Here is a 27,939-nt window from a genome sequence, read left to right as displayed (position 1 = left end):
GCAGCGGATTGCGGATTCTCCTTGTCAGAGGGATAATATTTTTGGTGAAAAGGTCGAACAGGTGGTAGAACAACTCCACCAGCGGGACACCGCTTTCGACAAATTCACCCACCGGACGCCTTCAGCATCTACCTCATCAGGTAGACGTTTTTATGGGGGAAGGAGGACTGTTCCCTATTCTACTAAGCATAGGTACAATCCTCCCTCTTGCCAGCCTGCTGCCCAGGCTAAACCCCAGCGCGCTTGTTCCCGTCAACAGCGTGTGCTTCCACAGGCCCCAGCAGCTCCCCAGCAAAAGCAAGGGACGGGCTTTTGACTGGCTCCAGCAGAGCATAGCCGACAAAGTGTCCGTGCTGGTCGGGGGGAGGTTAAAACTTTTTCACCAAAGGTGGCCTCTCATAACCTCCGACCAGTGGATTCTCCAAATAGTCCGGCTAGGATACTCCCTCAATTTGATTTCCAGACCTCCAAATTGCCCACCGGGAGCGCAGTCCTTCAGCTTCTGCCACAAGCAGGTACTTGCAGAGGAACTCTCCGCCCTTCTCAGCGCCAATGCGGTCGAGCCCGTGCCACCGGGGCAGGAAGGGTTGGGATTCTGTTCCAGGTACTTTCTTGTGGAAAAGAAAACAGGGGGGATGCGTCCCATCCTAGACCTAAGGGCCCTGAACAAATATCTGGTCTGAGAAAAGTTCAGGATGCTTTCCCTGGGCACCCTCCTTACCATGATTCAGGCAAACGATTGGCTATGTTCTCTGGACTTAAAGGATGCTTAAACTCACATCCCGATACTGCCAGCTCACAGGCAGTATCTTCAATTCCGTCTGGGAACACAGCGTTTTCAGTACTGTGTGCTATCCTTTGGTCTTGCCTCCGCGCCAGGATGTTCACAAAGTGCCTGGCTGTCGTAGCGGTGTCTCTACGTAGACTGGGAGTGCACGTGTTCTCTTATCTCGACGATTGGCTGGTGAAGAACACCTCCGAGGCAGGAGTTCTACAGTCCATGCAGATGACTATTTGACTCCTGGAGCTACTAGGGTTTGTGATAAATTATCCAAAGTCCCACCTTCTTCCAGTCCAGAAACTAGAATTCATAGGAGCTCTGCTGGACTCTCAGACGGCTCGTGCCTACCTTCCAGAGGCGAGGGCCGACACTCTTCTGTCTCTCGTCTCCTGGGTGCGGGCGTCTCAGCAGATCACAGCTCAGCAGATGTTGAGATTGCTGGGCCACATGGCCTCCACAGTGCATGTGACTCCCATGGCCCGCCTTCACATGAGATCAGCTCAGTGGACCCTAGCTTCTCAGTGGTACCAAGCCGCTGTGGACCTAGAGGACGTAGTCCTGCTGTCCATGAGTTTTCTCCAATCCCTACATTGGTGGACAATTCGGTCCAATTTGACTCTGGGACGTCCTTTCCAAATTCCTCAGCCACAAAAGGTGCTGACAACGGATGCGTCTCTCCTGGGGTGGGGAGCTCATGTCGATGGGCTTCACACCCAAGGGAGTTGGTCCCTTCAGGAAAAGGGGTTACAGATCAACCTCCTGGAGTTGCGAGCGGTCTGGAATGCTCTAAAGGCTTTCAGGGATCCGCTGTCTCAACAAATTATCCAAATTCAGATGGACAGTCAGGTTGCCATGTATTACATCAACAAGCAGGGGGGCACCGGATCTCGCCCCCTGTGTCAGGAGGCCGTCAGAATGTGGCTTTGGGCTCGCCGGAACGGCATGTTTCTCCAAGCCACGTATCTGGCAGGTGTAAACAACAGTCTGGCCGACAGGTTGAGCAGGTTCATGCAACCTCACGAGTGGTCACTCAGTTCCAGAGTGGTACGCGAGATCTTCCAAGCGTGGGGCACTCCCTTGGTGGATCTCTTTGCTGCCCGAGCCAACCACAAGGTCCCTCAGTTCTGTTCCAGACTTCAGGCCCACGGCAGACTAGCGTCGGATGCCTTTCTCCTGGATTGGGGGGAAGGCCTCCTGTATGCTTATCCTCCCATACCTTTGGTGTGGAAGACTTTGCTGAAACTCAGGCAAGACCGAGGCATGATGATTCTGATCGCTCCTTTCTGGCCATGTCAGATCTGGTTTCCTCTTCTTCTGGAGTTGTCCTTCGAAGAACCGTGGAGATTGGAGTGTTTTCCGACCCTCATTACTCAGAACAAGGGGGCGCTTCTGCATCCCAACCTCCGGTCTCTGGCTCTCACGGCCTGGATGTAGATTTTGCCTCCTTGGGTCTCTCCGAGGGTGTCTCCCGGGTCTTGCTTGCTTCCAGGAAAGATTTCACCAAAAAGAGTTACTTCTTTCTATGGCGGAGGTTTGCCGTCTGGTGTGACAGCAAGGCCCTAGATCCTCGCTCCTGTCCCACACAGACCCTGCTTGAATACCTTCTGCACTTGTCTGAGTCTGGTCTTAAGACCAACTCTGTAAGAGTTCATCTCAGTGCGATTAGTACTAACCATTACCGTGTGGAAGGTAAGCCGATCTCGGGACAGCCTTTAGTTGTTCACTTCATGAGAGGTTTGCTTTTGTCAAAGCCCCCCTTCAAACCTCTTACAGTGTCATGGGATCTCAATGTCGTTCTCACCCAGCTGATGAAACCTCCTTTCGAGCCACTGAATTCATGCCATCTGAAGTACTTGACCTGGAACGTCATTTTCTTGGTGGCAGTTACTTCAGCTCGCAGAGTCATTGAGCTTCAAGCCTTGGTAGCTCATGCTCCTTATACCAGATTTCATCATAACAGAGTATTCTCCGAGGACAAGCAGGCTGCTTGTTCTCACGACTGGGTTGATGTCCACGGCAGCCCCTCAAACCGGAAGAAAAAAATCTCGCGGGAGGTCCCGCACGTGGGCACGCCCACTACGCATGCGCGGCCGTCTTCCCGCCCGTGCGCGACCGTTCCCACACAGTTTTTTCGATTTCTGCACTGGAGAGAGAAGCATCTTCGTCCCTCTCCATGTCAGCCCTGGAAAACCGATTTGCGGCCTAGTCCGCGATTTTCTATTATTGTCCTTCGATTTCCGCGCGCGCCCCCTTTCAAAAACAACAAAAACAAAAAACTTTCCTTTTCGTTTTCTCCTTTTGGGTCGCCTCGTTGCGGCCTTGTGGCCGCGCATCCGTTCTTTATTTTGTGGTGTTCCTTTTTACCGCCACCATCGATGATTTTGACCTTGCCGACGCGATTTTTCCATCGATGTCCTCGAAGGTCCCGAGCGGATTCAAGAAGTGTGGTCGGTACGGCCAGCAGATCTCGCAGACTGATCCTCACGCTTGGTGTCTCCAGTGCCTCGGTCCGGAGCATAATTCCAAGGCATGTACCTTGTGTTTCGGATTGAAAAAGTGGATGCGGGTGGCGAGGCAAGTTCTTCGGGACCGTCTTTTTGGAACTTGAGCCGGCCCTTCGACGTCGACCTCGGCGGCATTGGTGTCGATGGCCGGGTCTTCGGTACCGGTACCGATGTCGACATCTTCGACGCTGACTATGGCACCGACCCCAGGAGTACAGGTTCCCTTGGCCCGACGACCTGCCAGCGACGGCGGCGGTGAGCGACCGCGTGGGCAGTCCGTCCCGGCCACTCCCGCTGCTCAGGGCCATCGTGACCGAACCCTGTCGGATCCGACCCCCAGAGGGCGCGGAGACTCCACGTCTTCCTCTTCCATGCCGCGGAGCGCCGATGACAGGCATCGAAAGAAAGCTGCAAAGAAGTACCGTCATCGGTCACCCACGGTGCATGGGACTGGCAGATTTGGGACGTTGAGAGACTCGATCTCTAAGAAGCGCCAACGCCGGGAGGAGCGCACCCCCTCTATTGAAGAGGTGTCGATGCGCAGGTCATCGGGTACCCCGGTACCATCTCCTGGACCCGGGCAGCTTCCAGCACCGACGCCCGCACCGGCCCCCCAGCCTCTCCCGACAGCGGGCCTAGACGAGTGCCTCCGAGCTATCCTCCCAGGGATCCTGGAGGGGCTGATGCACCAGGCCTTGCCGACACCGGGGGTGCTTGTGTCCGCGGTGCCGTTGATGGAAGCGCCGGCTGGCTCTGGCCCTGTGTTGATGGAAGCGCCGGCTGGCTCTGGCCCTGTGATGCGGTCTTCGACACCCGGTCTCGATCGCCACTCAGGTGGAATCCCCGTCGACGTAGATGGAGGAAGCTTCGTCCTGGCCAGCGCAGGAGTCCACCTCTCGATACCATCGTTAAGGACGTGGTTCCTCGGGGTCGAGACGGGCCCGGTTGCAGTCAGAGCTCAGAGAGCTCATGTCCGACACCGAGGAGGAGGCATCGTGGGGGAAGGAGGAAGACCCCAGATATTTCTCCTCCGAGGAGTCTGCAGGTCTTCCCTCCGACCCCACGCCTTCACCGGAGAGGAAGCTCTCGCCTCCAGAGAGCCTCTCCTTTGCCTCTTTTGTCCGGGACATGTCTATTAGCATTCCCTTCCCAGTGGTCACCGTGGATGAGCCGAGGGCGGAGTTGCTCGAAGTCCTCGACTATCCATCACCACCTAGAGTGTCTTCCACAGTACCTGTCGCGTCTCTCGCACTTGACGCGCTCTCGAGGACCTTGGCATACTTTCAGGCTTCTTCCTCGGGAGCACGGGGTTTGTGAGTCCATAGGCCACTACCGTGGAGCGGCAGTGGCAGGCAAGATCACCTTCCAGGTGGAGAGGAGACAACACTGGACCGGAACCCCGGACTGGAGTTCTACACAGGAATACTCGGAACTGGAACGCACCGAACGGGTGCGCACTGGAGTGGGGCCCGCTGGACTGGACACACTGGAGTGGCCCCACTGGACTGGAACATACAGGAGTGAAACCCGCTGGACTGGAACACACTGGAGCGGAACCCGCGGAACTGGAACACCCTGGACCTAGGCTTCACCTACACTTGACTGCCTTTCCCCGAGGGTTGAGCCCTCAGTTTCTGGCAGCCGGTAGGACTTACAGGAACAGCAGGAATGAAGATCCAGGAGTGCCCCCTGGCCCCTAGGCGAAGGCAAGGCAGACAAGCAGGGACTGTCCGGGTTCTGGCAGTCGGCAGGAATCAACACAATGACTAGTAAACTGTACCCAGGCTAATAGGATCGCTATACCTCGGCAAACCAGTCATACACAGGAACATACACAGAGCAAACTCAGGAGACTTGGAAGGCTATACACCAGCTAACAACTAAGCTGTGCCCAAGCTAACAAGTCATGCACTGGAAACAACACAGACACTAGCAAAGCTTTACACAGGCTACAAGCCACACGGTGCCTAAGCTGGCTAGTCAAGTATTAGGAACAAACCCAGGGAACTAGCAAAGCTATGCACAGGCTACAAGCCAGACGGTGCCTAAGCTGGCTAGTCTATCACTAGGAACAACACAGAGAACTAGCAGAGCTATGCACAGGCTACAAGCCAGACGGTGCCTAAGCTGGCTAGTCTACACCAGGAACAAACACAGAGAACTAGCAGAGCTATGCACAGGCTACAAGCCAGACGGTGCCTAAGCTGGCTAGTCTGCACTAGGAACAAACACAGAGAACTAGCAGAGCTATGCACAGGCTACAAGCCAGACGGTGCCTAAGCTGGCTAGTCTGCACTAGGAACAATCACAGTCTTGGGATAGTGGCTAGCAAGGGCGGCTAGTCTAACACTAGGAACAAATACAGACTCGGGATAGTGGCTAGCAAGGGCGGCTAGTCTAACACTAGGAACAAACACAGAGAACTAGCAGAGCTATGCACAGGCTACAAGCCAGACGGTGCCTAAGCTGGCTAGTCTACACTAGGAACAATTACAGTCTTGGGATAGTGGCTAGCAAGGGCGGCTAGTCTAACACTAGGAACAAACACAGTCTTGGGATAGTGGCTAGCAAGGGCGGCTAGTCTAACACTAGGAACAAACACAGTCTTGGGATAGTGGCTAGCAAGGGCGGCTAGTCTAACACTAGGAACAAACGCAGAGAACTAGCAGAGCTATGCACAGGCTACAAGCCAGACGGTGCCTAAGCTAACTAGTCATGCACTGGAAACAAACACAGAGAACTAGCAGAGCTATGCACAGGCTACAAGCCACACGGTGCCTAAGCTAGCTAGTCATGCACTGGAAACAAACACAGAGAACTAGCAGAGCTATGCACAGGCTACAAGCCAGACGGTGCCTAAGCTAACTAGTCTAAACAAACACAGAGCACTAGCAAAGCTATACACAGGCTACAAGCCAGATGGTGCCTAAGCTAGCTAGTCTACACAAACACAGAGCACTAGCAAAGCTATACACAGGCTACAAGCCAGACGGTGCCTAAGCTAGCTAGTCATGCACTGGAAACAAACACAGAGCACTATACACAGGCTACAAGCCAGACGGTGCCTAAGCTAGCTAGTCTAAACAAACATAGAAACTCACACAGAGCAAACACTGAAACCGTGTACAGAGCACTCGATACACCAGGACCTTTAGATGAGATGCAAAGGCCAGGACTGTAGTCTTCAAGTGATTAATAAAGCCCTTCAACACCAGAGCCACAGCTGCAGCAATCAACTTGCAACCAAACAAAGGCTTGAAACACAGAGAAGTCATCCCATAGGAAGGAACAGCGGGAGCCATCTTGGATACTGGCAAAGAGGAAGAGGCGGCAGCCATCTTGGAAGAGGCATAGCCCACACAGGTGAGGTTCAGTAGGGCAATCAGCACACAGAGCCAGAGAGAACATAAGACAGACACAGACACAGAGACAAGCAGAAGCCAGCACAGACACTGACTCCCAGAAAGAGGGTAAGTCTGAGGGTTGTCACGGCCACGGACGGGACAGTACCGTTGCACAATGTCCTCAAGGAGACACTGCTTCGGAACTGGTTGAAGCCTTTTATCTAATCCCACCATCCCTAAGAAAGCGGAGTCCCAATACAGAGTCCACACAGACCCGGAGTTGATGCGGCCTTAGCTGCCACATGACTCAGCGGTCGTGGACTCTGCTCTCAAAAGGGCAAGGAGTTTGAGGGATACCGCCTCGGCGCCCCCAGGGCGGGAGTCTCGCACTCTGGACTCGTTTGGGAGGAAGGCCTACCGTTCTTCCATGCTCGTGACCAGGATACAATCATACCAGCTCTACACGAGCATCCACATGCGGAACAATGTGCGGCAACTGGCGGACCTGGTTGACAAGCTCCCCCTGGAGAAGTCCAGGCCCTTTCAGGAGGTGGTCAGGCAGCTGAAGGCGTGCAGAAAATTCCTGTCCAGGGGTATCTATGACACCTGTGATGTGGCATCCAGAGCCGCGGCCCAAGGTATAGTGATGCGCAGGCTCTCATGGCTGCGTGCCTCTGACCTGGACAACCGCACCCAGCAGCGGCTGGCGGATGTTCCTTGCCGGGGGGGATAATACTTTTGGCGAGAAGGTCGAGCAGTTGGTGGACCAACTACACAAGCGGGAAACCGCTCTCGACAAGCTCTCCCACCGGTAGCCTTCAGCATCCGCCCCCACTGGTGGACGTTTTTCCCGGACCAGGCAGGCTGCACCTTACGCTTACAGCAAGCGTAGGTACAACCAACCGGCCCGAAGGCCTCCTCAGGCACAGGGACAGTCCCAGCACGCTCGTTCCCGTCAATAGCGTGCGCCTAAGCAGCCCCCTGTGCCTCCACAGCAAAAGCAGGGGACGGGCTTTTGACTGGATCCATGGGAACATAGCAGCCATCAAAGTAGCCGTGCCGGACGGCCTGCCGGTTGGGGGGAGGTTGACAATTTTTCACCAAAGCTGGCCTCTCATAACCTCCGACTAGTGGGTTCTCCAAATAGTGCGGTGCGGATACACCCTGAATTTGGTCTCCACCCCACCAAATTGTCCACCGGAAGCTCTATCCTTCAGCTCCCACCACAAGTGAGTACTTGCAGAGGAACTCTCCGCCCTTCTCAGCGCCAATGCGGTCGAGCCCGTGCCACCCGGGCAGGAAGGGCAGGGATTCTATTCCAGGTACTTCCTTGTGGAAAAGAAAACAGGGGGGATGCGCCCCATCCTAGACCTGAGAGGCCTGAACAAGTATCTGGTGCGAGAAAAGTTCAGGATGCTTTCCTTGGGCACCCTTCTCCCCATGATTCAGAAAGATGATTGGCTATGTTCCCTGGATTTAAAGGATGCTTATACTCACATCCCGATACTGCCAGCTCACAGACAGTATCTTCGATTCCGTCTGGGGACACGTCACTTCCAGTATTGTGTGCTGCCCTTTGGGCTCGCCTCTGCACCACGAGTGTTTATGAAGTGTCTCGTGGTGGTTGCGGAGTACCTGCACAAGCTGGGGGTGCACGTGTTCCCGTATCTAGACGATTGGCTGGTAAAGAGCACCTCAGAGGCGGGAGCTCTTCGGTCCATGCAGTGCACTATTCAACTACTGGAGCTGCTGGGGTTTGTGATAAATTACCCGAAGTCCCATCTCCAGCCAGTCCAATCTCTGGAATTCATAGGAGCTCTGCTGAATTCACAGACAGCTCAGGCCTATCTTCCCGAGGTGAGGGCTCAGAACCTTCTGTCCCTTGCCTCCCAGGCCAGAGCGTCCCAGCAGCTCACAGCTCGGCAGATGTTGAGACTCCTGGGCCATATGGCCTCTACATTCCATGTGACTCCCATGGCTCATCTTCACATGAGATCAGTTCAATGGACCCTAGCTTCCCAGTGGTGCCAGGCCACAGGGAATCTGGAAGATGCCATCCACCTGCCCACCAGTTGTCGCAATTCGCTGCGCTGGTGGACGATTTGGACCAATTTGACCCTGGGACGCCCGTTCCAAGTTCCTCAGCCGCAAAAAGTGCTGACGACAGATGCATCTCTCCTTGGGTGGGGAGCTCATGTCGATGGGCTCCACACCCAAGGGATGTGGTCCCTCCAGGAACACGGTCTTCAGATCAATCTCCTGGAGCTCCGAGCGGTCAGGTTGCAATGTATTACATCAACAAACGGGGGGCACCGGATCTCGCCCTCTGTGTCAGGAGGCCATCAGGATGTGGCGATGGGCAAGCCAGCACGGCATGCTCCTCCAAGCCACGTACCTGGCAGGCGTAAACAACAGTCTGGCTGACAGGTTGAGCAGACTCATGCAACCGCACGAGTGGTCGCTCCATTCCCGGGTGATACACAAGATCTTCCGAGTGTGGGGCACTCCCTCGGTAGACCTTTTCACCTCCCAGACCAATCACAAGCTGCCTCAGTTCTGTTCCAGACTTCAGGCACACGGCAGGCTGACGTCTGATGCCTTTCTCCTCCATTGGGGGAAGGGCCTCCTGAACGCATATCCTCCTATACCTTTGGTGGGGAAGACCTTACTGAAGCTCAAGCAAGACCGAGGCACCATGTCACGGCTCATAGTGTTAGAGCCATGGCAGTGTCAGTGGCTCACTTGAAGTCAGCCACTTGAAGTCAGAGATTTGCAAGGCTGCGACGTGGTCATCTGTCCACACATTCACATCGCATTACTGCCTACAGCAGGATACCCGATGCGGCAGTCGGTTCGGGCAGTCGGTGCTGCAGAATCTGTTCGGGGTTTAGAATCCAACTCCACCCCCCTAGGCCCATTTTTATTCTGTTCCAGGCCACACTCCCAGTTAGTTGAATAAGTTTAGGTCAATCTCAGTTATGTCCTCGCCGTTGCGAGGCCCAATTGACCAATGTTTGTTGTTTTGAGTGAGCCTGGGGGCTAGGGATACCCCATTCTTGAGAACAAGCAGCCTGCTTGTCCTCGGAGAAAGCGAAAGCTACATACCTGTAGAAGGTATTCTCCGAGGACAGCAGGCTGATTGTTCTCACCAACTCGCCCGCCTCCCCTTTGGAGTTGTGTCTTCCCTTGTCTATGTCTTTGCTATGTACTGGACTGATGAACATGAGCCGGTTTGGGCGGGAAGATGGTTGCGCATGCGCATGGTGCATGCGCACCCGAGTGCTAGGAAACGCTGTTGCTAGTGAAGATCTCCGATCGGAGGGGCTGCCGTGGACGTCACCCATTCATGAGAACAATCAGCCTGCTGTTGTTGGAGAATACCTTCTACAGGTATGTAACTTTCGCTTTATCTGGTCAGAGCTTTGGCTAAGCAGATGTCTGTGGCGGTTGCTGCCCGGCGCCTTCTTTGGCTCCGGCATTGGGCGACATGGCCTCTAAACAAAGGCTGGTGAGGTTACCCTTTCGGGGCCTTCTTTTATTTGGGGAGGATTTGGAGAAGATTGTTAAGGACCCCTAGGTCCCAACAGTTGCCTGAGGATAGGCCGAGGCCTTCTTTCTAAAGTCCTTCTTTTCCCTCCTCTTCCAGGCCACGTTTTCGCGAAGCTCGCAGGTATCACCCGGGGTACCCGTTTTCAGCAGAGGAACTCCTTTCTTTCGGACAAACGCGTGGCGGCGTCCGGGCAACGTCCAGGAGTTCAGGGGTGTCCTCCACAATGATGGGGCGCCGGTCCACTCGTCGGTTCCCGCAGTAGGGGGTCGTCTCTCCCTCTTTTCAAGGAGTGGCCCAAGGTTACTTCGGATCTGTGGGTCCTAGACCTGATCAGAGAAGGTTACCGGCTAGAATTTGCTGTCCCAGTAGGAGACGCGTTTTTGGAGTCCCGATGTGGCACTACCGTCAAGCGGGCAGCAGTATACGAGACCCTGCAGGTGTTGCTGAAGCTCAGAGCGGTGGTTCCAGTTCCTCCCGCCGAACGCGGCTGCGGTCGCTACTCCATCTAGTTTGTGGTGCCTCGAAAAGGCGGGTCGTTGAGATCTATCCTCGACTTACGCAGAGTCAACGAGGCCTTAGGAGTGCGACACGTCTGCATGGAAACCCTGCGCTCCGTCATTGCGGCGGTACAGCCGGGAGAGTTTCTCACTTCTCTGGACCTCAAGGAAGTGTACTTGCATATTCCCATCTGGCCGCCGCATAAGCAGTTTCTCTGGTTTGCGGTATTGAGCCAACATTTCCAGTTTCGCGCCTTGCCTTTCGGGCTAGCGACTGTCCCTCAGACTTTTTCCAAGGTGATGGTAATGGTGGCTGCCTTTCTCAGGCGAGAGGGTATCAGAGTTCACCCTTATCTCGACGACTGGCTCATAAGAGCGGATTCGGCAGACAAGAGTCGACTGCCACAGCCAGAGTTGTTACAGTTCTTCAGACTCTGGGCTGGGTAGTCAATATGCCCAAAAGTCACCTTACCCCCTCTCAGTCTCTCGAGTATTTGGGGGTTCGGTTCGACACGGCTTTGGGGGTTCATTTTTCTTCCCGACAGCAGGCAGCTCAAGCTTCAGAATCAGGTCCGCCTGCTCCTGCGGATGCCTCGCCCTCGAGCTTGGGACTTTGTTCAGCTCCTGGGATCGATGACGGCCACCACAGAAGTGGTTCCCTGGGTGAGAGCTCACATGAGACTGCTGCAGCTTTCTAAGCTTCAGCAATGGTCTCTGATTTCCCAGGAATACCAACGCAGACTACGGTGGCTTCCTGCGGCCCAGCGCAGTATGGATTGGTGGCTTTCCGACAGCAGGCTGCGGCAGGGGATGCCACTGGCTCTTCCTTTTTGGTGTCTGGTGATAACGGATGCCAGCCTTTCGGGCTAGGGAGCTCATTGTCAGGGACGCTATGCTCAGGGTCTATGGTCCACCGCGGAAGTGGGATGGTCCTTCAATCGCTTGGAACTGAGAGCAATATTTCAGGCTCTTCTGGCCTTCCACAGGATGCTGAAGGGTCTTCCTGTCCGAGTTCTGTCGGACAACACGACAGCAGTGGCCTACATCAATCGCCAGGGTGGCACTCAGTGCAGTGCCCTGGCTGCGGAGGCGTCTCAGATCTGCGACTGGGCCGAGCGCCACCTAGAGCTGCTGTCCGCGGCTCACATAGCCGGTCAGTGCAACGTGCAAGCTGATTTCCTCAGCAGGCATCAAATCGACCCGGCGGAATGGGAACTGGCAGACGAAGTTTTTCTTCAGATTTGTGCCAAATGAGGCTTTGATCTCATGGCGTCAAGAGTAAACGCCAAAGTCCCTCGCTTTTTCAGCAGAAGGAGAGATCCTCGCTTGGCAGGGTTGGATGCTTTGGCTCAACCTTGGCCCTCTGGCCTCTTGTATGTGTTCCCTCCTTGGCCCTTGATAGGGCGAGTTCTACTTCGGATTTGTCTGCTCCGAGGATTGGTGATTCTCATCGCCCCGGATTGGCCAAGGCATCCATGGTATGCGGATCTCCGGCGGATGCTGGTGGACGCACCTCTTCCTTTGCCTCGGGTTCTGAACCTATTAGTTCAGGGTCCAGTGACTATGGAAGATCTTTGCTGCTTTGGTCTTACAGCCTGGCTCTTGAGAGGGCGCAATTGAGGGACAAGGGTTATTCTAATAAGGTTATTGCCACGCTCTTGCAGGCTCACACGCGGTCTACCTATGTGACTTATGCTCGGATCTGGCGCACTTTTGAGGCGTGGTGTACACCAAAGTCTATCTCGCTGACTCTGGCGACAGTCTCGCTCTTGCTGGACTTTTTGCAGGACGGGCTACAAAAGGGCCTGGTCTACAATTCCCTTCGAGTTTAAGTGGCAGCGTTGGCCTACTTCCGGGGGAAAGTCTCCGGATTGTCCCTTGCTGCTCATCCAGATATTCTCTGTTTTCTCACAGGGGCGCTTCGTCTCCATCCTCCTTTGCGGTCGCCTTGTCCGGCTTGGAACCTGGGGCTTGTGTTGAAGGCGCTCCAGCGATCTCCGTTTGAGCCTCTTAAATGGGCTTCTGAGAAGGATGTGACTCTCAAGACAGTTATTTTAGTGGCAATGATGTCGGCTAGAAGAGTGTCTGAGCTTCAGGCTCTTTCCTGTCTGTATCCTTTTCTGCAGTTCTCAGAATCTGGGGTAACTGTTCATACAGTGCCTTCTTTTCTGCCTAAGGTGGTTTCAGCTTTTCACCTCAACCAGCCCATCTTTCTTCCTTCCTTGTCTAAGGAGGAGTTTCCGGACTTCTTCGGGCAATTGCGCCTTTTGGATGTCCGCAGGGCTCTGTGGCAGTATCTGCAGATGTCAAATGAGTTTAGGAATTCTGATCATTTATTTGTTCTGTTGGCAGGCCCTCGAAGGGGGTTTCCGGCGTCTAAGGCCACTATAGCTCGATGGCTTAAGGAACTCATTTTTTCGGCTTATCTGCTTTCAGGGTGGTCGCCACCTGAAGCGTTTAAAGCGCACTCTACGAGGGCAATGTCCTCTTCGTGGGCTGAAACGGGTGTTTCTTCTCTTCAGGAGATCTGGGCTTCTCAGCTCTATTTTGTGCGACATTACAGGCTGGATGTGGCAGCGCGGCAGGATGCGCATTTTGGAGCGCAAGTGCTTGCTCGCGGAGTTGCCTGTTCCCACCCTACTTAGGGAGTGCTTTGGTACATCCCATCAGTTAATGGATTCATCTGCTGTTGATGACAAGGAAGGGAAAATTAGGTTCTTACCTTGATAATTTTCTTTCCTTTAGTCACAGCAGATGAATCCATGATCCCTCCCTGACGACTTCAGCTTTTATACAGATGTTGCATATAGACATTATGCCTCATTAGGAGTACTTGAAGACAAGCTATCAGTTTCTACATGCTGTTTTTATTGTGGGAGGTTGATAACGTCCCTCCTTTGTTTGGTTATTGCCCCGGTTCTGGGGCGTTTGTTCTCTGTGAGGAAAGTTTATGTTATATAGCCTTTTTTATTCACTCTGCTTTGGAAATTTCATATACTGAAGGCAGAGGGGGTTGTGGGTCCTGGAACACCATGTGCTTTCAGTGTTCTCTATCTCCAGCTGCTGGTAGGCGGATACAACCCATCAGTTAATGGATTCATCTGCTGTGACTAAAGGAAAGAAAATTATCAAGGTAAGAACCTAATTTTCCCATCTGTAAGGTCACTGCACATATGCTGCATTCCATACATTGAGAATGACCTTTAAGGAGAGCCGTATTCCCTCTAGGCTTTTTCAAGACTTCAGGGCATGGAAACTCTTTTAAGTTCTTTTCTCTGACTTGCCTGAAGTTGTCTTTGCTGGACGCCAAGGGCAAGCCTATAAAGGGGCACCTATTTGGAGTCTCTTCTTTAATATAAAATTTGTAGAATACTAGTGTAACAGCGCAAATACACATACATACTTAAAGTGCAACTACTTACATCAGTCTTTGAGCTGGTATAAGTGCTTGTGCCTAGATTTAAATTTAAAAAAAAAAGCAAGCAGAAATGATAGTATAAATAATTATGCACATAACTGTGTGCCATGCCTACACCCTGCCCAGTTGTATGTCCAACTTTAATCTATGTACTATTGCAGTTAAGTGCCTTTCTATAGAATAGCATGTAGCTGGAATGTTGGCTTTTATGGTATGTATATATATTTGTTTATATACATTTGTGTTCAGCTAATATGAAAAATTGTGTTAATAGTTGTATTATTGTATTAATGAACTTGTAATATTTGTTCTTAATTTATGTAAGCCACATTGAACCTGAGCTTTGTTGGGAAAAAGCAGGGTAGAAGTGTTATAATAAATCAATCAATAGATATGCCAGTATTCTTTTTTTTTAATTTGTAAAAGTCTTTATTGAACTCCCAAATGACTTCAATGTTTATCAGGTTTTAACCCAAACACCCCTAACCCCAATTATCAATGAAACCCCCCCTCCACCCCCCCTAACCTCCCTCCTCCTCCAATCCCCCTCCCTCCCTAATCAGCCTCTTTCACTCCCCCATGTCACTCTACACTCATCTCAAGTTCATACTCAAGAATGGTTTCCATATCCGTTCCCATCTAGGCAATGTTCACTTTTTAATTGCTGTCAATCTCTCCATTTCACATAGATAATGCACCTTCGTGATCCAGCTCACCAATGAGGGGACCAGGGGTGACCTCCAGCTCTGCGCCAAGTTCACTCGCGCAGCCTGCAAAATTGCCATCACCAGTAGCCATTCTTCCCACTTAAGCCCTTCTGGTCATTGCCCAAGTATAAATACCAACGGATGCCACTGCACAGACTTGCCCACCCACACTTGGATACGGAATTGCACACCCTTCCAGTAAGCCTTTGCTTTGGACATGTCCACCAAATGTGGCCCATAGTACCGACGGCCCCACACTTCCTCCAGCAATTCCCCGTAACCTGCACAAACATATGATGTAACCGCGCCGGTGTGAGATACCACCTATGGAATACCTTAATCGCATTTTCCTTCATAGCCACCGATCACGCGGATCTCAAGATCCCCTTCTCCAATTGCAACCACTTCTCATCTGGCAATATGAAATCTAATCCCTGTTCCCACTTCCTATGATGTAATAATGAAGGGTCTTGATGCGCCACCAATGAAGCATATAAAAAAGTAATCATACCTCTTGTGGTTTGGAACCGCACACAGATATCTTCCATCGGATGCACCTCTCTACGCAAGCACTCTGCATAGGCGGGCCCTATCAAAAAATGTTTCAGTTGCAAGTGGAGATACAAATCACCAGATCGTAGCTGGAAATCCTCCAACAGTGTATCAAAAGGGACCAATTCCTCTCCCACATGCAACTGTCCCAACAAATCCAAACCCAGCCTTGCCCATCTTACAAAGGGCGTGTGCCCAACTCCAGGGTAAAATAAGGGGTTATCCACGATTGGCGCCAATCCCGAGACAGGAGGTCTACCCCCCACAAACATGTGATCCCAATAGTGAAAGGTGGCCTGTACAGTCGGAGGAAAGCGATCAACCTGTCCCCTATATTTATTGGGAAGCCACATTAAGTGTCCTAACCGGCGAGACCCCACCAAGGATTGTTCAATGTGCACCCACAGTTTGTGATCTTCCCCCCAAAACCACTCAACCGCCAATCGGGCCTGAGCTGCACAGTAATACCAAAACAGGTTAGGCACCCCTAGACCCCCAAGTTGTTTGCTCCTATATAATACCGCCCTCGGCAAGCGAGGCCTCTTCTGATTCCAAATAAAACGCATCAAACGATCCTGTAGGGTGGACAAAAACGTCCTAGGTAGTCTCAGAGGGATAACCTGAAATAGATACAAGAGTCTGGGCAGGATGTTCATTTTAACTGCTGCTATCCGGCCCAGCCAAGACAGTCCCATATGCATCCATCTGTCCAGATCTCTATATATCTCCTTCTGAAGCGCCGGGTAGTTAATTGCAAACAACTCTGACAACTGCACAGGTAGCTGTATCCCTAAATAATGAATAGATCTAGCCAACCACTTGAAGGCAAATGATGTCTTCAGCGCCTCCAGTGTCTGCGAAGGCACCCCCACTGCCATCCCCGCCGATTTACTCGCATTAAGCTTGTAGCCCGATACCCTTGAATATTCTTCTATATCCTTCATCAGGTTAGGCAGGGATGTTATTGGATTAGTCAAGGACAAGAGCACGTCATCCGCAAAGAGTGCAATTTTGTGCTCCTGAGACCCCACTCTCACTCCAGTAATATCCACATTCTCCCTAATAGCCGCCGCCAGTGGCTCCATAGCCAATGCGAACAACGGGGGAGAGCGGACATCCCTGCCTGGTACCCCGTCCCAACAAGAACGCGCTCGAGTTCCCACCATTTACCCGAACACACGCCTGTGGTGAAGTATACAAAGCTTGGATCCAAGATCTAAACCCGGGGCCAATCCCAGCTCTATTCAAAACCTTGTCCAAATATCCCCAATGAACTCGGTCAAAGGCCTTTTACGCATCCAGCCCCAGTAGCACCAGAGGGCAGGCCTTCGACCGAGCTGCATAAAGTAGATCCAAGGTTCTACGGACGTTATCCATTGCTTGCCTCTTGATCACAAAGCCCACCTGATCAGGGTGGATTAAGGTAGGCAACATCGCCCCCAGTCGCTGCGCAAGAACCTTGGCCAGAATTTTAACGTCCGTATTTAGGATAGATATTGGGCGATATGAGGCACATTCTGTAGTATCTTTATCAGGTTTAGGTATGACCGCAACCCAGGCCTCCATCATAGTTCTGGGGAGAGGCGCCCCCTCTCGTACTGAATTGATAACCAATGTCAGATAGGGAGCCAGTTCTCGAGCAAAAGTCTTAAATAACTCATTAGTAAACCCGTCAAGGCCGGGCACCTTGCCCGTCGGCAAATCCTTAATAACCTGCAGCACCTCTTCTACGGTCACCGGGGCTTCCAATTCTCATTTTTGCACTTCTGACAACACCGCCAGTCCTCGAGCCTCCAGATATCTGTCAATCTGCCCCATCTGCACAGTGGCATCCTCCTTATAAAGTGTTTCATAAAATTGGGCAAAGCGTTCCCTAATTTGCACAGATTTGTTAAGCATAACACCCCCTTCACCCTTCACTCGTACAATTTGTCTATCTGCTCTCATCTTTCTAAGTTTCGCTGCCAACAGCCTTCCAGGCCTATTAGACCCTTCATAGTAAACCTGCTTCAACCTAGCATGCACAAACTTCAAACTCTCCTCATGTATCGCAGCCAACTCCAATCTCACAGCTTGCAACTTACGATAGTCAAACACCCTGCCTGTAGCCCTATAGTGTTTCTCTAGTTCACCTATTCTTTCCATGCACTGGGTCAAACGTTCTTTATGGATCCTATTTCTGTGACTCGCACATTTAATAAAATAACCTCTCGAGACCGCCTTAAAAGCATCCCACACTGTACGCAAAGGTGGACCCGAGTTCATATTAAGTTCAAAGTACTCCTTCAAGACTGGAAGAAAGTTAGCAACAATCTGCGGGTCCTGTAGTAGGCAGTTATTAAATGTCCATCTCTGGTCCCGCCCCTCCCCCCTCAATGAGGGGATGACCGACCAAACCGGAGCATGGTCTGAAGTAGTAATATGCCCTATACGAGAGTCTCCCCCTCCCTCCGAAAGAGTTTTGTCAAGAAAAACATAGTCTAGTCTAGAGTAGGAGAGATGCACCTGAGAGTAAAAGGTATAGTCCTGCCCCCTCGGATGGCCTAAACGCCACCCGTCATACAGACCCATGGCCTCCACCAAATTCCGCAATGCCTGTGAAATTTTATAGTCAGCCGGAGCAGGAGGAGCAGATCTATCAAGCCCGGGCTGCATGGTGGCATTAAAGTCTCCCGCCATTAGCACTTTTCCTCGGGCAAAATTTTGTAATTCCCTTTGAAGATACCCAAAAAATCGCTCCTGGCACTCATTAGGCGCATATATACTAGCCAGGGTGCACTCCTCCTGCTCCAACTGCACGTGCAACAAAAGGAAGCGACCCTCCGGGTCTCTTCTAATATGTAATATCTGCACTTGTACATCTTTATGGAACAGTATAGCGACCCCTCTTTTCTTAGTCCCTTTTACATCAGAAGCACAATAAACCCCCGGGTACATTCTAGAAGTCAATAGACCCTCGTGTTTTTTCAACAAGTGAGTTTCTTGCAAAAAGACCACCTGTGGGTGCATCAAGCGCAATTCCCGCTGGAGGGAATGACGTTTATATGGAGAATTAAGCCCTTTTACATTGTATGTAAGCACTTTAAAGGCTGTCATTGGACATGATCTGAGTGCCACTCACTTCTGACATATTAAGAGTGATACTCAAGCCCTCCCAATCCCCCCAGCCCTCCCAACCCTCTTCGCTACCCCTCACCCCAACCATCCCTCTCCCGTCCCCTGACCACATTATCACATTCATACCCTGGTCAGACTCTTCCCCCCCTCCCTCCATCCCACCCCAACTATACCCCTTCCCCCCCCCCCCATATATCCACTAGAGGGGGCCAGTGACCCCTCCCAGGAGTACAGAGAAAGTGCCCACAGACCCAATCTAACTACCCAAGACCAGCCCACGCCCACCCCTCTATTCATCATTATCCCCCCTCCCACCGATCAATACTCCCCCCTACCCTTCGCACCTAGCCCGCACACAGACTCATAATGCATCAAACTCAACCAGCCCAATAAGAACTTATGAAGTAAGAACTACAACATAATATCAGCAACTCCCTCTTACATAACGGGGAAAAGATATCCAGCTACCAATCTTTAAAATAGAAACCCACTGAATATCATACAGTTTATTCAAGTATCAGTCCTTGGGGTCTTGGTCTTGGTCTTGGTCTTGCCCGGTATCCGCTTCCACTTCTGCAGCTTAGCTCGCGTTGCTGTAGCCAGCTCCACCGGTGGGCCTTCTGTTGTCACCAATCCCTCACTATGTAGAATCTTCCAGACTTCAGCAAGTGCCCGGATCCGGTGCATACGCCCACCCACTGTAAATATTAGGGCAAATGGAAACGCCCAACGATATGGATTTCCACAAGGAACTTAGCAAGATCTTTAGATAGCCCTCGTTTAGCTGAGGCTTTGCCATTGTCGGGCAAGGATGGGGCCAAATCTGAGTCCGAGTGAGAAGCAGGCGCGGATGAAAGCACATGGTGCCGCGAGGTCCTTCCAGTTACCCTGTCTGACGGACGCTCGCTCTCCCTTCTAGTCGTCGCCATACTCGCCCTCAATCCTCACGAAGGATTCCTCACAGCTCCGGAGCTGAAGCAAAGTATTATTAAAGCAAATACTCGGGCTGGGGTTAGCTATTTTAGCTTAAATAAAGAGGTGTGTGTCGGAGCTGTGAACCTAGGCAGCCATTCAGGTTCGTGACGTCACTTCCTCCCTAGATATGCCAGTATTCTGGCCATTTACTTGCATTCTTGGTGCCTAAATGTTGGCGTCCTCTGAATTACCCCCTCCCATATGCAAAATAGCAACTTGGCCTCAGTTTCATAGCTTTTAGTTCACACTGCTGCTTAAATCAGTTATAATCGGAAACAGAAGCTATGCTGCCCAACCTGTCTGTATAACATCTTACCTTCACCAGACTGCCCTTGGACAGTAGGTAAATGATAGATAAACTGAGCAACTCTGAGCCTGGGAGTCATTTACTTGTGTACCTGGTCAATCTTGCTGTCTAAGGAGAATACTGTTACAAGTAAGAAGCAATTCTTGATTATTGTATTCCCCGTCCCCATAAGATAAGGAAAACCTAAACAGTACACTTCTTTCCAGCTGGAGTAAAGACCAACTGGAAACACTTCAAGAATATCATTCTTTAGAGTTCATGGTTTTTTTTTGTTACCTTCTTTGACAGATGAGAAAATAGGATCACATACCTTGTATAACATTCTGCATCTCCCCCTTTCTACTGTCCTCCCCCCCCCCCCCCCCAAAGTCTGGAGAGTTGTTTCCTAAGCATATGGCTGCCTAGGTCCTGTGACCTTGCTGGATGGTATTCACCCATCACCAACCTGCAGGCTTCAGCTCATTTGTTTTTTGTGGAATTACAGCATGCTGGTTCCTGCCCAAATAGCCCATGGCTTAGTGTTGCTAGGTTGCACCTCCTTTTTTTCTTTGCCTTATTTTCTCTTTGCCCCTGGCTTTGTGAGGAAAGTCTAAAGCGGCTAGGGCTCTTCAGCTTGGAGAAAAGGCTTCTGAGGGGAGATATGATAGAGGTCTATAAAATAATGAGTGGAGTTGAATGGGTAGATATGAAGCGTCTGTTTACGCTTTCCAAAAATACTAGGACTAGGGTGCATGCAATGAAGCTACAAAGTAGTAAATTTAAAATGAATTGGAGAAAATATTTCTTCACTCAACATGCAATTAAACTCTGGAATTCGTTGCCAGAGAATGTGGTAAAGGCGGTTAGCTTAGCAGAGTTTAAAAAAAGGTTTGGATGGCTTCCTAAAGGAAAGGTCCATAGACCATTATTAAAATTGGACTTGGGGAAAATCCACTATTTCTGGGATAAGCAGTATAAAATGTTTTGTACTTCTTTGGGGATCTTGCCAGGTATTTGTGACTTGGATTAGCCACTGTTGGAAACAGGATGCTGGGCTTGATGGACCTTTAAGCTGTCCCAGTATGGCAATACTTATGTAGATTAAGTCAAGGGTGAGATTTTCATAGTACTGCAACCTCTCATCCTTGTTCCTACCACTGTCCTCTGTATCTGGCCCAAGAATGACTGAATTTAAGGAGCTGTTTTCTATTATGCCCAGTTTTTGTTTATTGCACTTGGTATTCCAAGTTTCCATCTAGTGAGCATGAAGCAAATTCCTTAAATAGGTACATGGAAAGTTACAATCAACAAATTACAAGCAAGCACAAAAGATAACTTTTGCTCATCAGAGAATAGGCCTAATTTATACAAACATTGTTACCATTCATATTAGAAATGCATTGCAGATAGGCTCCCCATAATATATGTTTAATCTCACCATACCCTATGTCCCGACACAGATTTTGAGGTCTTTAAATGACTGTCGTTTGGTTCTTCCTTCTCCTTTTCAGGCGCATTGGGAATCCAATAGATTGAGTGCCTTTTTCTTTTTAGCACCTTCTCTCTGGAATGCTTTGCCTCTAGGACTTCGCTCTGAAATATTTTATAAATAATTTAAGATAAATCACTTTACTGAAGCATTTAATACTTATTAAGGAACGCTGGAATGGGGACTGATGGGGGCAGTCACTGTGTTCTATGATGTATGCTTGCATGCTGGTTTCTTCTTTCCTTGATTTGATTGTGGAGCTTATTTTCGAAAGAGAAAAACATCCAAAAAATGTCATAAAGCAGCATTTGGACGAATTACTTCTTAAAACGTCCAAATCGGTATTTTCAAACCTATTTTGCAGCTGTTTATTTATGTAATTCATTTGGAATGCATCTAAATCACGTGGGAGTGGAAGTAGGGCTTTCCTAATACTTGGACATTTTACAGCCATAATGGAACAAAACAAAAACATCTAGGACTGAACCTTCAATGTTGTTGTCTAGACCTGTTATGAATAAGGCACAAAGAGGTCCTCTAAATGACCAGGTGACCAATGGAGGGAATTAGGGATGATCCCCCCTTATTCCCGCAGTAGTCACTGACCCCCCTCCCACCCCCCCTAAGTTGTGAATAAAAATTGTTGTTTCCTGCCTCTGACAGCCTCAGATGTTATAGCCAGGGCTATTAGAGCAGCAAGCAGGTCCCTGGAATAGTCTAGTAGTCGGTGCAGTGCACTATAGAGAGGAGAGCCCAGGCCCATATCTCACTCCATCTGTTACAGTTGTGGTGGAAATTGTGAGCCCTCCAAAACTCACCAAAACCATATTGTACCCACATATAGATGCCCTCTTCACCTATAAAGGCTATTATAGTTGTGTACAGTTGAGATGGTGAGTTTTGGAGGGCTCATCGTACAGTATAAGGGGGTAACAGATGTCTACCTGAGAGCATTTATATGACGTCCACAGCAGTGCCCCCTAGGGTGTCCCATTGCTCTCCTGGGATGTCTGGATAGCCAGTCTATTAAGATTGCTGACATCTCCTACATCCCAATGGCTTAATTTTATACATGTTTCACTTCCATGTTTTTTTTCAAAAATGGACCAAAAAGATAAACACACAGAGCACTAAAACATGCTACATGTGGCATAAAAAAAAAAACAAACAAACCAGAGACATTTTGCTGTTTTGAAAATGGCAATATTTTGTATTCGGATTTCGAAGTTAAGTGCAAAGCATCCAAAGTCTGACTTAGACATCATATCGAAAATGCTGCTCTGTGTGTATATCTATCCTATGCTAATTTGGAGCTCTTTTCCTTTCTTTGATTTTATATTGTACATCACCTAGACTTGACAGTGCCCAAATCTGGTGATTAATCAAGTGTTTACAATAAACAGGAACATTCTCAGGTCAGATTTGGAAGCAGTGGTAGGAGGAGAGTTGTGTAATTGGATGGAAGACACATTGTGTAGGGGGAGGATGGTGTTGGTTTGCACATGGTATAGTAGAAAACCAGAGGAAGAATCTCTGAGCATACTGGATAGGCTGATTGGTCTTTACCATATCTTACTATGTTAAAGATTTATTGTATAAAATGGTTTGTTTGCCACGGAATCTTTTGTCATCTGCATCTGGGCAGTATTTTGCCTTTGTCATCTTCTAGACATATGTAATATTCTTGCATGATTTCACCTAGGCCCTTTAATGTTTCCTTTTTTAGTGCAAAGGAGATGGTAATAAGAGTGGAATAAAATGGGCTAGTTATAATAGTGTGGTTAAGAGGTGCTGTGAGGTAATGCAGGGATTAGTCTGTCCTGTTTGGTAGAGTACAGTTTTACAAATCATAAAATCCTTGAAGCAGGTAGACTTTGGGAGGTTTGAATTGATGAGAAGCTTGAGGAATGTTTCCAAATTATCTATTGCATTTGAATTTGCATATCACCTAGTGTTCTGTTTAAAATGAAAGTAGCTTTTATTGAGATCTTTTAAGACTTTTAAAATGACTTTCTTTCTTAAGCATTTTAATCATCTTAAGAAAACCTTTCTTTAGGAAATATCAAATGTTGTAGGCCCATAGATATTTAATATATATATTTTTTACAGTAATAACAAAAACTCGGGTTTAATAGCATTTGTGAAAGCCCACACATAGAGTGTGGATCCAGTCCCTCAAAGGAGCAAAGTTAATATTAAAAATAGGTCTTGCTTCCCTGTTTTCTATCATAATCCTCATACTGTCCACCTCACTACTATATGTTCACCCTGGTCTAATCAATGCCACTTTTCTTGGTCTAATCCAGTTATTTATAAAGATTTATAGGTGGCTAGTGTCGGGGTGATGGGTGGTGGGGAAGGTTTCTACTATCTTGATCTAGAACTTGATCAACATGAGGAAATCTTAAATTGAACCCTCCCCCCCCCCCCCCCCCCCCCCCGTTTTACCAAAAATAAATATTGTCTCAATTGAGTCACTTTAGATGCATAAAGAAATATTGATTTTTCTAACCTAAAAAACTCACATCTTTATATTTGAAGAACATTTTCAAAGTCCATACTTTGTGCCTCGAGAGCATATGTCACCAGTCATCAATAGCTAACAGCAAAGATTCAGGCCCAGTTGCACAAAGCTTACCATGCTAGCAACGTCAGATTTAGACTGGTTCCAGCCAGTTTAGCATTCATGTTATTCAGCGAGTAATGCACAAAGAGGTTCTGCATTAATTTTATCATTCATGGTAGCACCCAATGATAATCCTATGCAAATGTATTACAAAGAGCAGATTAGTATTAAAATGAGCATTCCAAGTGATGCACAGAAAGGAGCACTTACCTTTTAATATATTAAATTTTCCGGGAGGCCTGGAGCTGTCATAGCATGACGGTGACTTCTCGGCAGAGCAGACTGCTGTAATATTTTAATAGCATTTGCACATATGTTAAATATGTCATATGCTTGTTTCCCACACATAACAGCACTGTGAAAAAGTTGTCATGGAACAAATAAAACAAAAATGCTGAAGCATGTTGTGGAGGCACATCCTGCAGTTGGGAAAAAAGCTACACACGACTCTAGGTAGTCCATCAGTTGTTGTAACACTATGCATTCTATCAGCTTGGAAACAAAAGGGAGTTGGGGAATTGGGTGGCAATTGGAGAAGAGAATATGGCAGGCTTTGAGGTCTTTCTGTTTTGGAAAGATACAAGCAGTTTTCCATGCTGAAGGCACAATGCCTTGATTTAAGCTATTAGAAATCATGGAATGGAGGGGCAGGGGAAAGGAGAAGGTACATTTTTGAACAAAGCTAGAGGGAAGTGGGTCTAAGGGAGAAGTAGTTGCTCTGACCTTTTGCAGAGCTGTGGTCACGTCAGTACGCTGTACACTCTATCGGGGTGGGGGGAAATGGTGAAAGTAGTCGGTGGGGGAATAGCAGCTCTGAGCAAATCAATTTTATCGTGAAAATGTGCAGCAAGAGCCGAGGCAGTAGGGGCATTGGGATGTGGGTGGAGCGTGCCTGGGGCAATGGTCAGTGATCTCAGAGTGCGGTAAATAGCTGCAGAATGGGTGCAGTGTAATGACAGGATTAAAAAGTAAATATGAGATTTTTAGGTGAAAGAAATCTTGAAGCTCTTAACAGTGGAAAAAGTGTCTTCTGCTTTTTTTGAAGTGAAATTTAAGATCTTGCCCAGACTGCAACTGAGTGTTATCCATTGTTAAAAGGGATGATCAAAGGAGCTCCAATTAAATATATTTATTGCTGATCTGCATGAGGAGATATCAGACAGACAGCATTGATTGTGTTCTCTGGAATTCTGGTGAGGCTATCCAGCAGTGGTCTTTGCTTTTTAGGAACAAGATTCATAGGGAATGGAGTGCTTCAATATAGTGTCTCTATCCACTGCATCCCTTTCCCACCACACTCTGTGAGGATGAATAACAACCACCTTTGAACTAAAGTGGTATTCATAGGGTACTCCCATTTCATGTTTGACCTGTAGCTATGAAATAAATTAATGCATTCTTTCCCTTTATAGCCTTGCTATTTTGGTTTTGTGTGACCTAAGTTATTGCTTTTCTAACACCTACCCTACTTTAACAGGAGTAAAAAATCCATTACTGAGGTTAGCTGTGAAGTTCTTCCCACCAGATCCTGGTCAGCTGCAAGAGGAATATACTAGGTAAAATCTTTCACTTAACCGCATGCTTGAAGCTAGGTAGTAACCTTATTCAGTTGTTTTAAATAAATAAAATTTTCTATCATCCAGATTTTGGTGTCATTTTTTTTTTTAATATTCTGGTATCAAGAGGAAAAGAGCTGTCTGCTGTCACCAAACCTGAGATGTAGCAGTTAGTGCACAGGAAGTGAAATAGCCACTAAGGCATCGGGTTTTCAGGATATCCACAATGAATATGAATCTGATAGATTTGCATTCACTTCCTCCTTTGTATGCAAATCTCTCGTGCATATTCATTGTGGATATCCTGAAAACCTGATGGGACTTGGTGTGTCCCGAGGATTGGGCTGAGAAGCCCTTCACTATATCACTGCTCTTAGAGGAAACCAAGGCCCTGAATTTCAGCTGCTGTTGTTTCTTGGTTATTGCAAATTTCCTTGTAATAGACTTCATTGGAATTTGTGATTCATATATAGTGGCATTAGGGTATATATGTATTTTCTCTTCTATTTCCCATATCCTCGATGAATTGTAAGCCACATTGAGCCTGCAAAAAGGTGGGATACAAATGCAATAAATAAATAAATAAATATTGATATTAGGAAAATATCTATTTGTTTGGATAGGCATCAGAGGAACTAGAATGTTATCTTTCTGACAATAGTCTCTTTAATATAAATTGACTGCTGACATGGAGTTCAAATAGTGGAGTAGCTTACAGAGTACCAGAGAAGAATCCAGGTCCAAGAGATTGTCGTAATGCTGAGTATGATGGATATGCCATATCGCCTGATTCTTTTTGAAACTTAAACAAAGTTTGCCAAGTGGCAGAAGGGGTACATATGCAGTTCTTTAGAAAATGTGTTTCTGCTGTTCGTTGACTTTAGTGATTTTAAGTTCTGTCCATCCTTACACACCTCTGCTTCCCATAAGTCCTACACTATTTGGGTGCCATAACAATGTTGTGTTGGTAAACTGCAGAGGTGTAGTGCAACACATCCAGGCTTTCCTCCTTTTTGATGCAAAATTGAATAGTGGGGAAAACAGCAGAACACAGATGGCCCAAAGGTGGAAACTGTTTGTCTATCACCTGAGATCATATAGACCACACACTCAGTTTTGGGGTAGAGGCAATGTCTGTTTCTCAGAACGCGTCTTAACCTTTCCCCTTCTTGCTACTTATCTTTTGAAAATCACAAGGATAAGATGTCTAAGCACTAAGGTGAACATAACTACTGACTTATTTCTTCCCTTTCTAGGTACCTGTTTGCTTTACAAATAAAAGCAGACCTAGCAGAGGAGAGGTTGAGCTGTGCTGACAATACATCAGCACTCCTCATTTCCCACCTTCTGCAGTGTGAGTATCACCACCCTCTGCTGACTTTCCAAAGCTTAGTTAAAAGTCCTCTAAAATCTAAAACCGATGCTGTTGAAATGTTTAACTGTTTTGCTTTTTTAACACACAATTTGTTTAAAAATCTGAAAATTGGAAGCGAGCCAGTCAATGTTCCCCCTAAGGACTGAGTTGATGTGAGCAAACCATTACATTACCTTGTCAGCACACACATAGATAAGCACGGGGAGGTTGGAAAGAATTCCACAAGCTATGGTCTGTATGCTTTTCCGACTTGTTTGCCTTAGTTTATAGCTTCTCTGAATTTTACTCAGGTACTGGATGTTTAGCACAGCTTAAAAGGGAACACAGCTCCCCCTGTATGATCATCACTCTTTAAAATTTAAAAACAACAAAAAAAAACCACAGCAGGAAAGGACCCCCTTCACTGTCTACCCACTGCTTCCCCCCAGTATCTGTTACTGATGGTATTATATACACTATGCACTCCAGGGAATTATTTACCCCCCCCCCCCCCCCCCCAAAAAAAAAAAAAAAAAATCAAAATAATGCATTGCAAAATACAACATATTGAGCAGAATAGTATTTACAGTATTCTGGAAATAAATGAAGGTACTTTAACACTTGGCTGTGTCATCCCTAGCTCACCAGTCCAGCATCTTCCTGTTGGCCATGTGAACAGCAATGTTCAGCAGTACTGTAACAAATTCTGAGGTTACTGGCAACCATAAAACTTACCTCTCAATGTTTTTGGTAGATTGCCAAATGGCTACTAGGCTTCAGCTGTGCTAACCTTTAGTTGGCTTCAGCTGTGCTAGCCTTTAGTTGGCTGAGTTACCAAACATTATGTATAGCTAATACAGATATGTATTAGCTGTACCTAATGGATAGAGCAGCAGGCTGAGAACCAGAGAAGCTAAGGTTCAAATCGCACTGATGCTCCTTCAGATCTTGGACAAATCACTTAACTCTCCATTTCCTCAGATGCAAAACTTGAATTATAAGCCATCCAGGGACAGGAAAATACCTACTGTACCTGAATGTAACTTGCCTTGAGCTATTACTAAGAAAGGTGTGGTCTAAATCCAAAATCAAGTACCAGGCATAGTGTGAAGTAATACAAAACACTACCAATGCCATGCAGGTCCTTCAGAGCAATCTTTACCTTACCATATAGCATTAGCTT

The 27,939-nt window shown here is 48.4% G+C and overlaps 1 protein-coding gene across 3 annotated transcripts in view; it reads left to right on the top strand.

Annotated features, from left to right (window-relative positions):
* FARP2 (FERM, ARH/RhoGEF and pleckstrin domain protein 2) overlaps nt 1-27,939 on the top strand; it is a 750,352-nt gene that overhangs the window by 271,432 nt on the left and 450,981 nt on the right. For all 3 annotated transcript variants that reach the window (XM_030215608.1, XM_030215609.1, XM_030215606.1), the window contains exons 5-6: nt 25,324-25,402; nt 26,659-26,756. In XM_030215608.1, the coding sequence (XP_030071468.1) occupies nt 25,324-25,402; nt 26,659-26,756 (177 nt within the window). The remainder of the gene's footprint in view (nt 1-25,323; nt 25,403-26,658; nt 26,757-27,939) is intronic.

This window comes from Microcaecilia unicolor, chromosome 10, assembly GCF_901765095.1.
Source record: "Microcaecilia unicolor chromosome 10, aMicUni1.1, whole genome shotgun sequence".
NCBI classification, from domain to species: Eukaryota; Metazoa; Chordata; class Amphibia; order Gymnophiona; family Siphonopidae; genus Microcaecilia; species Microcaecilia unicolor.
Note: the sequence above shows the minus strand (reverse complement) of the source record. Positions and strands in the feature narration are given on the sequence as shown.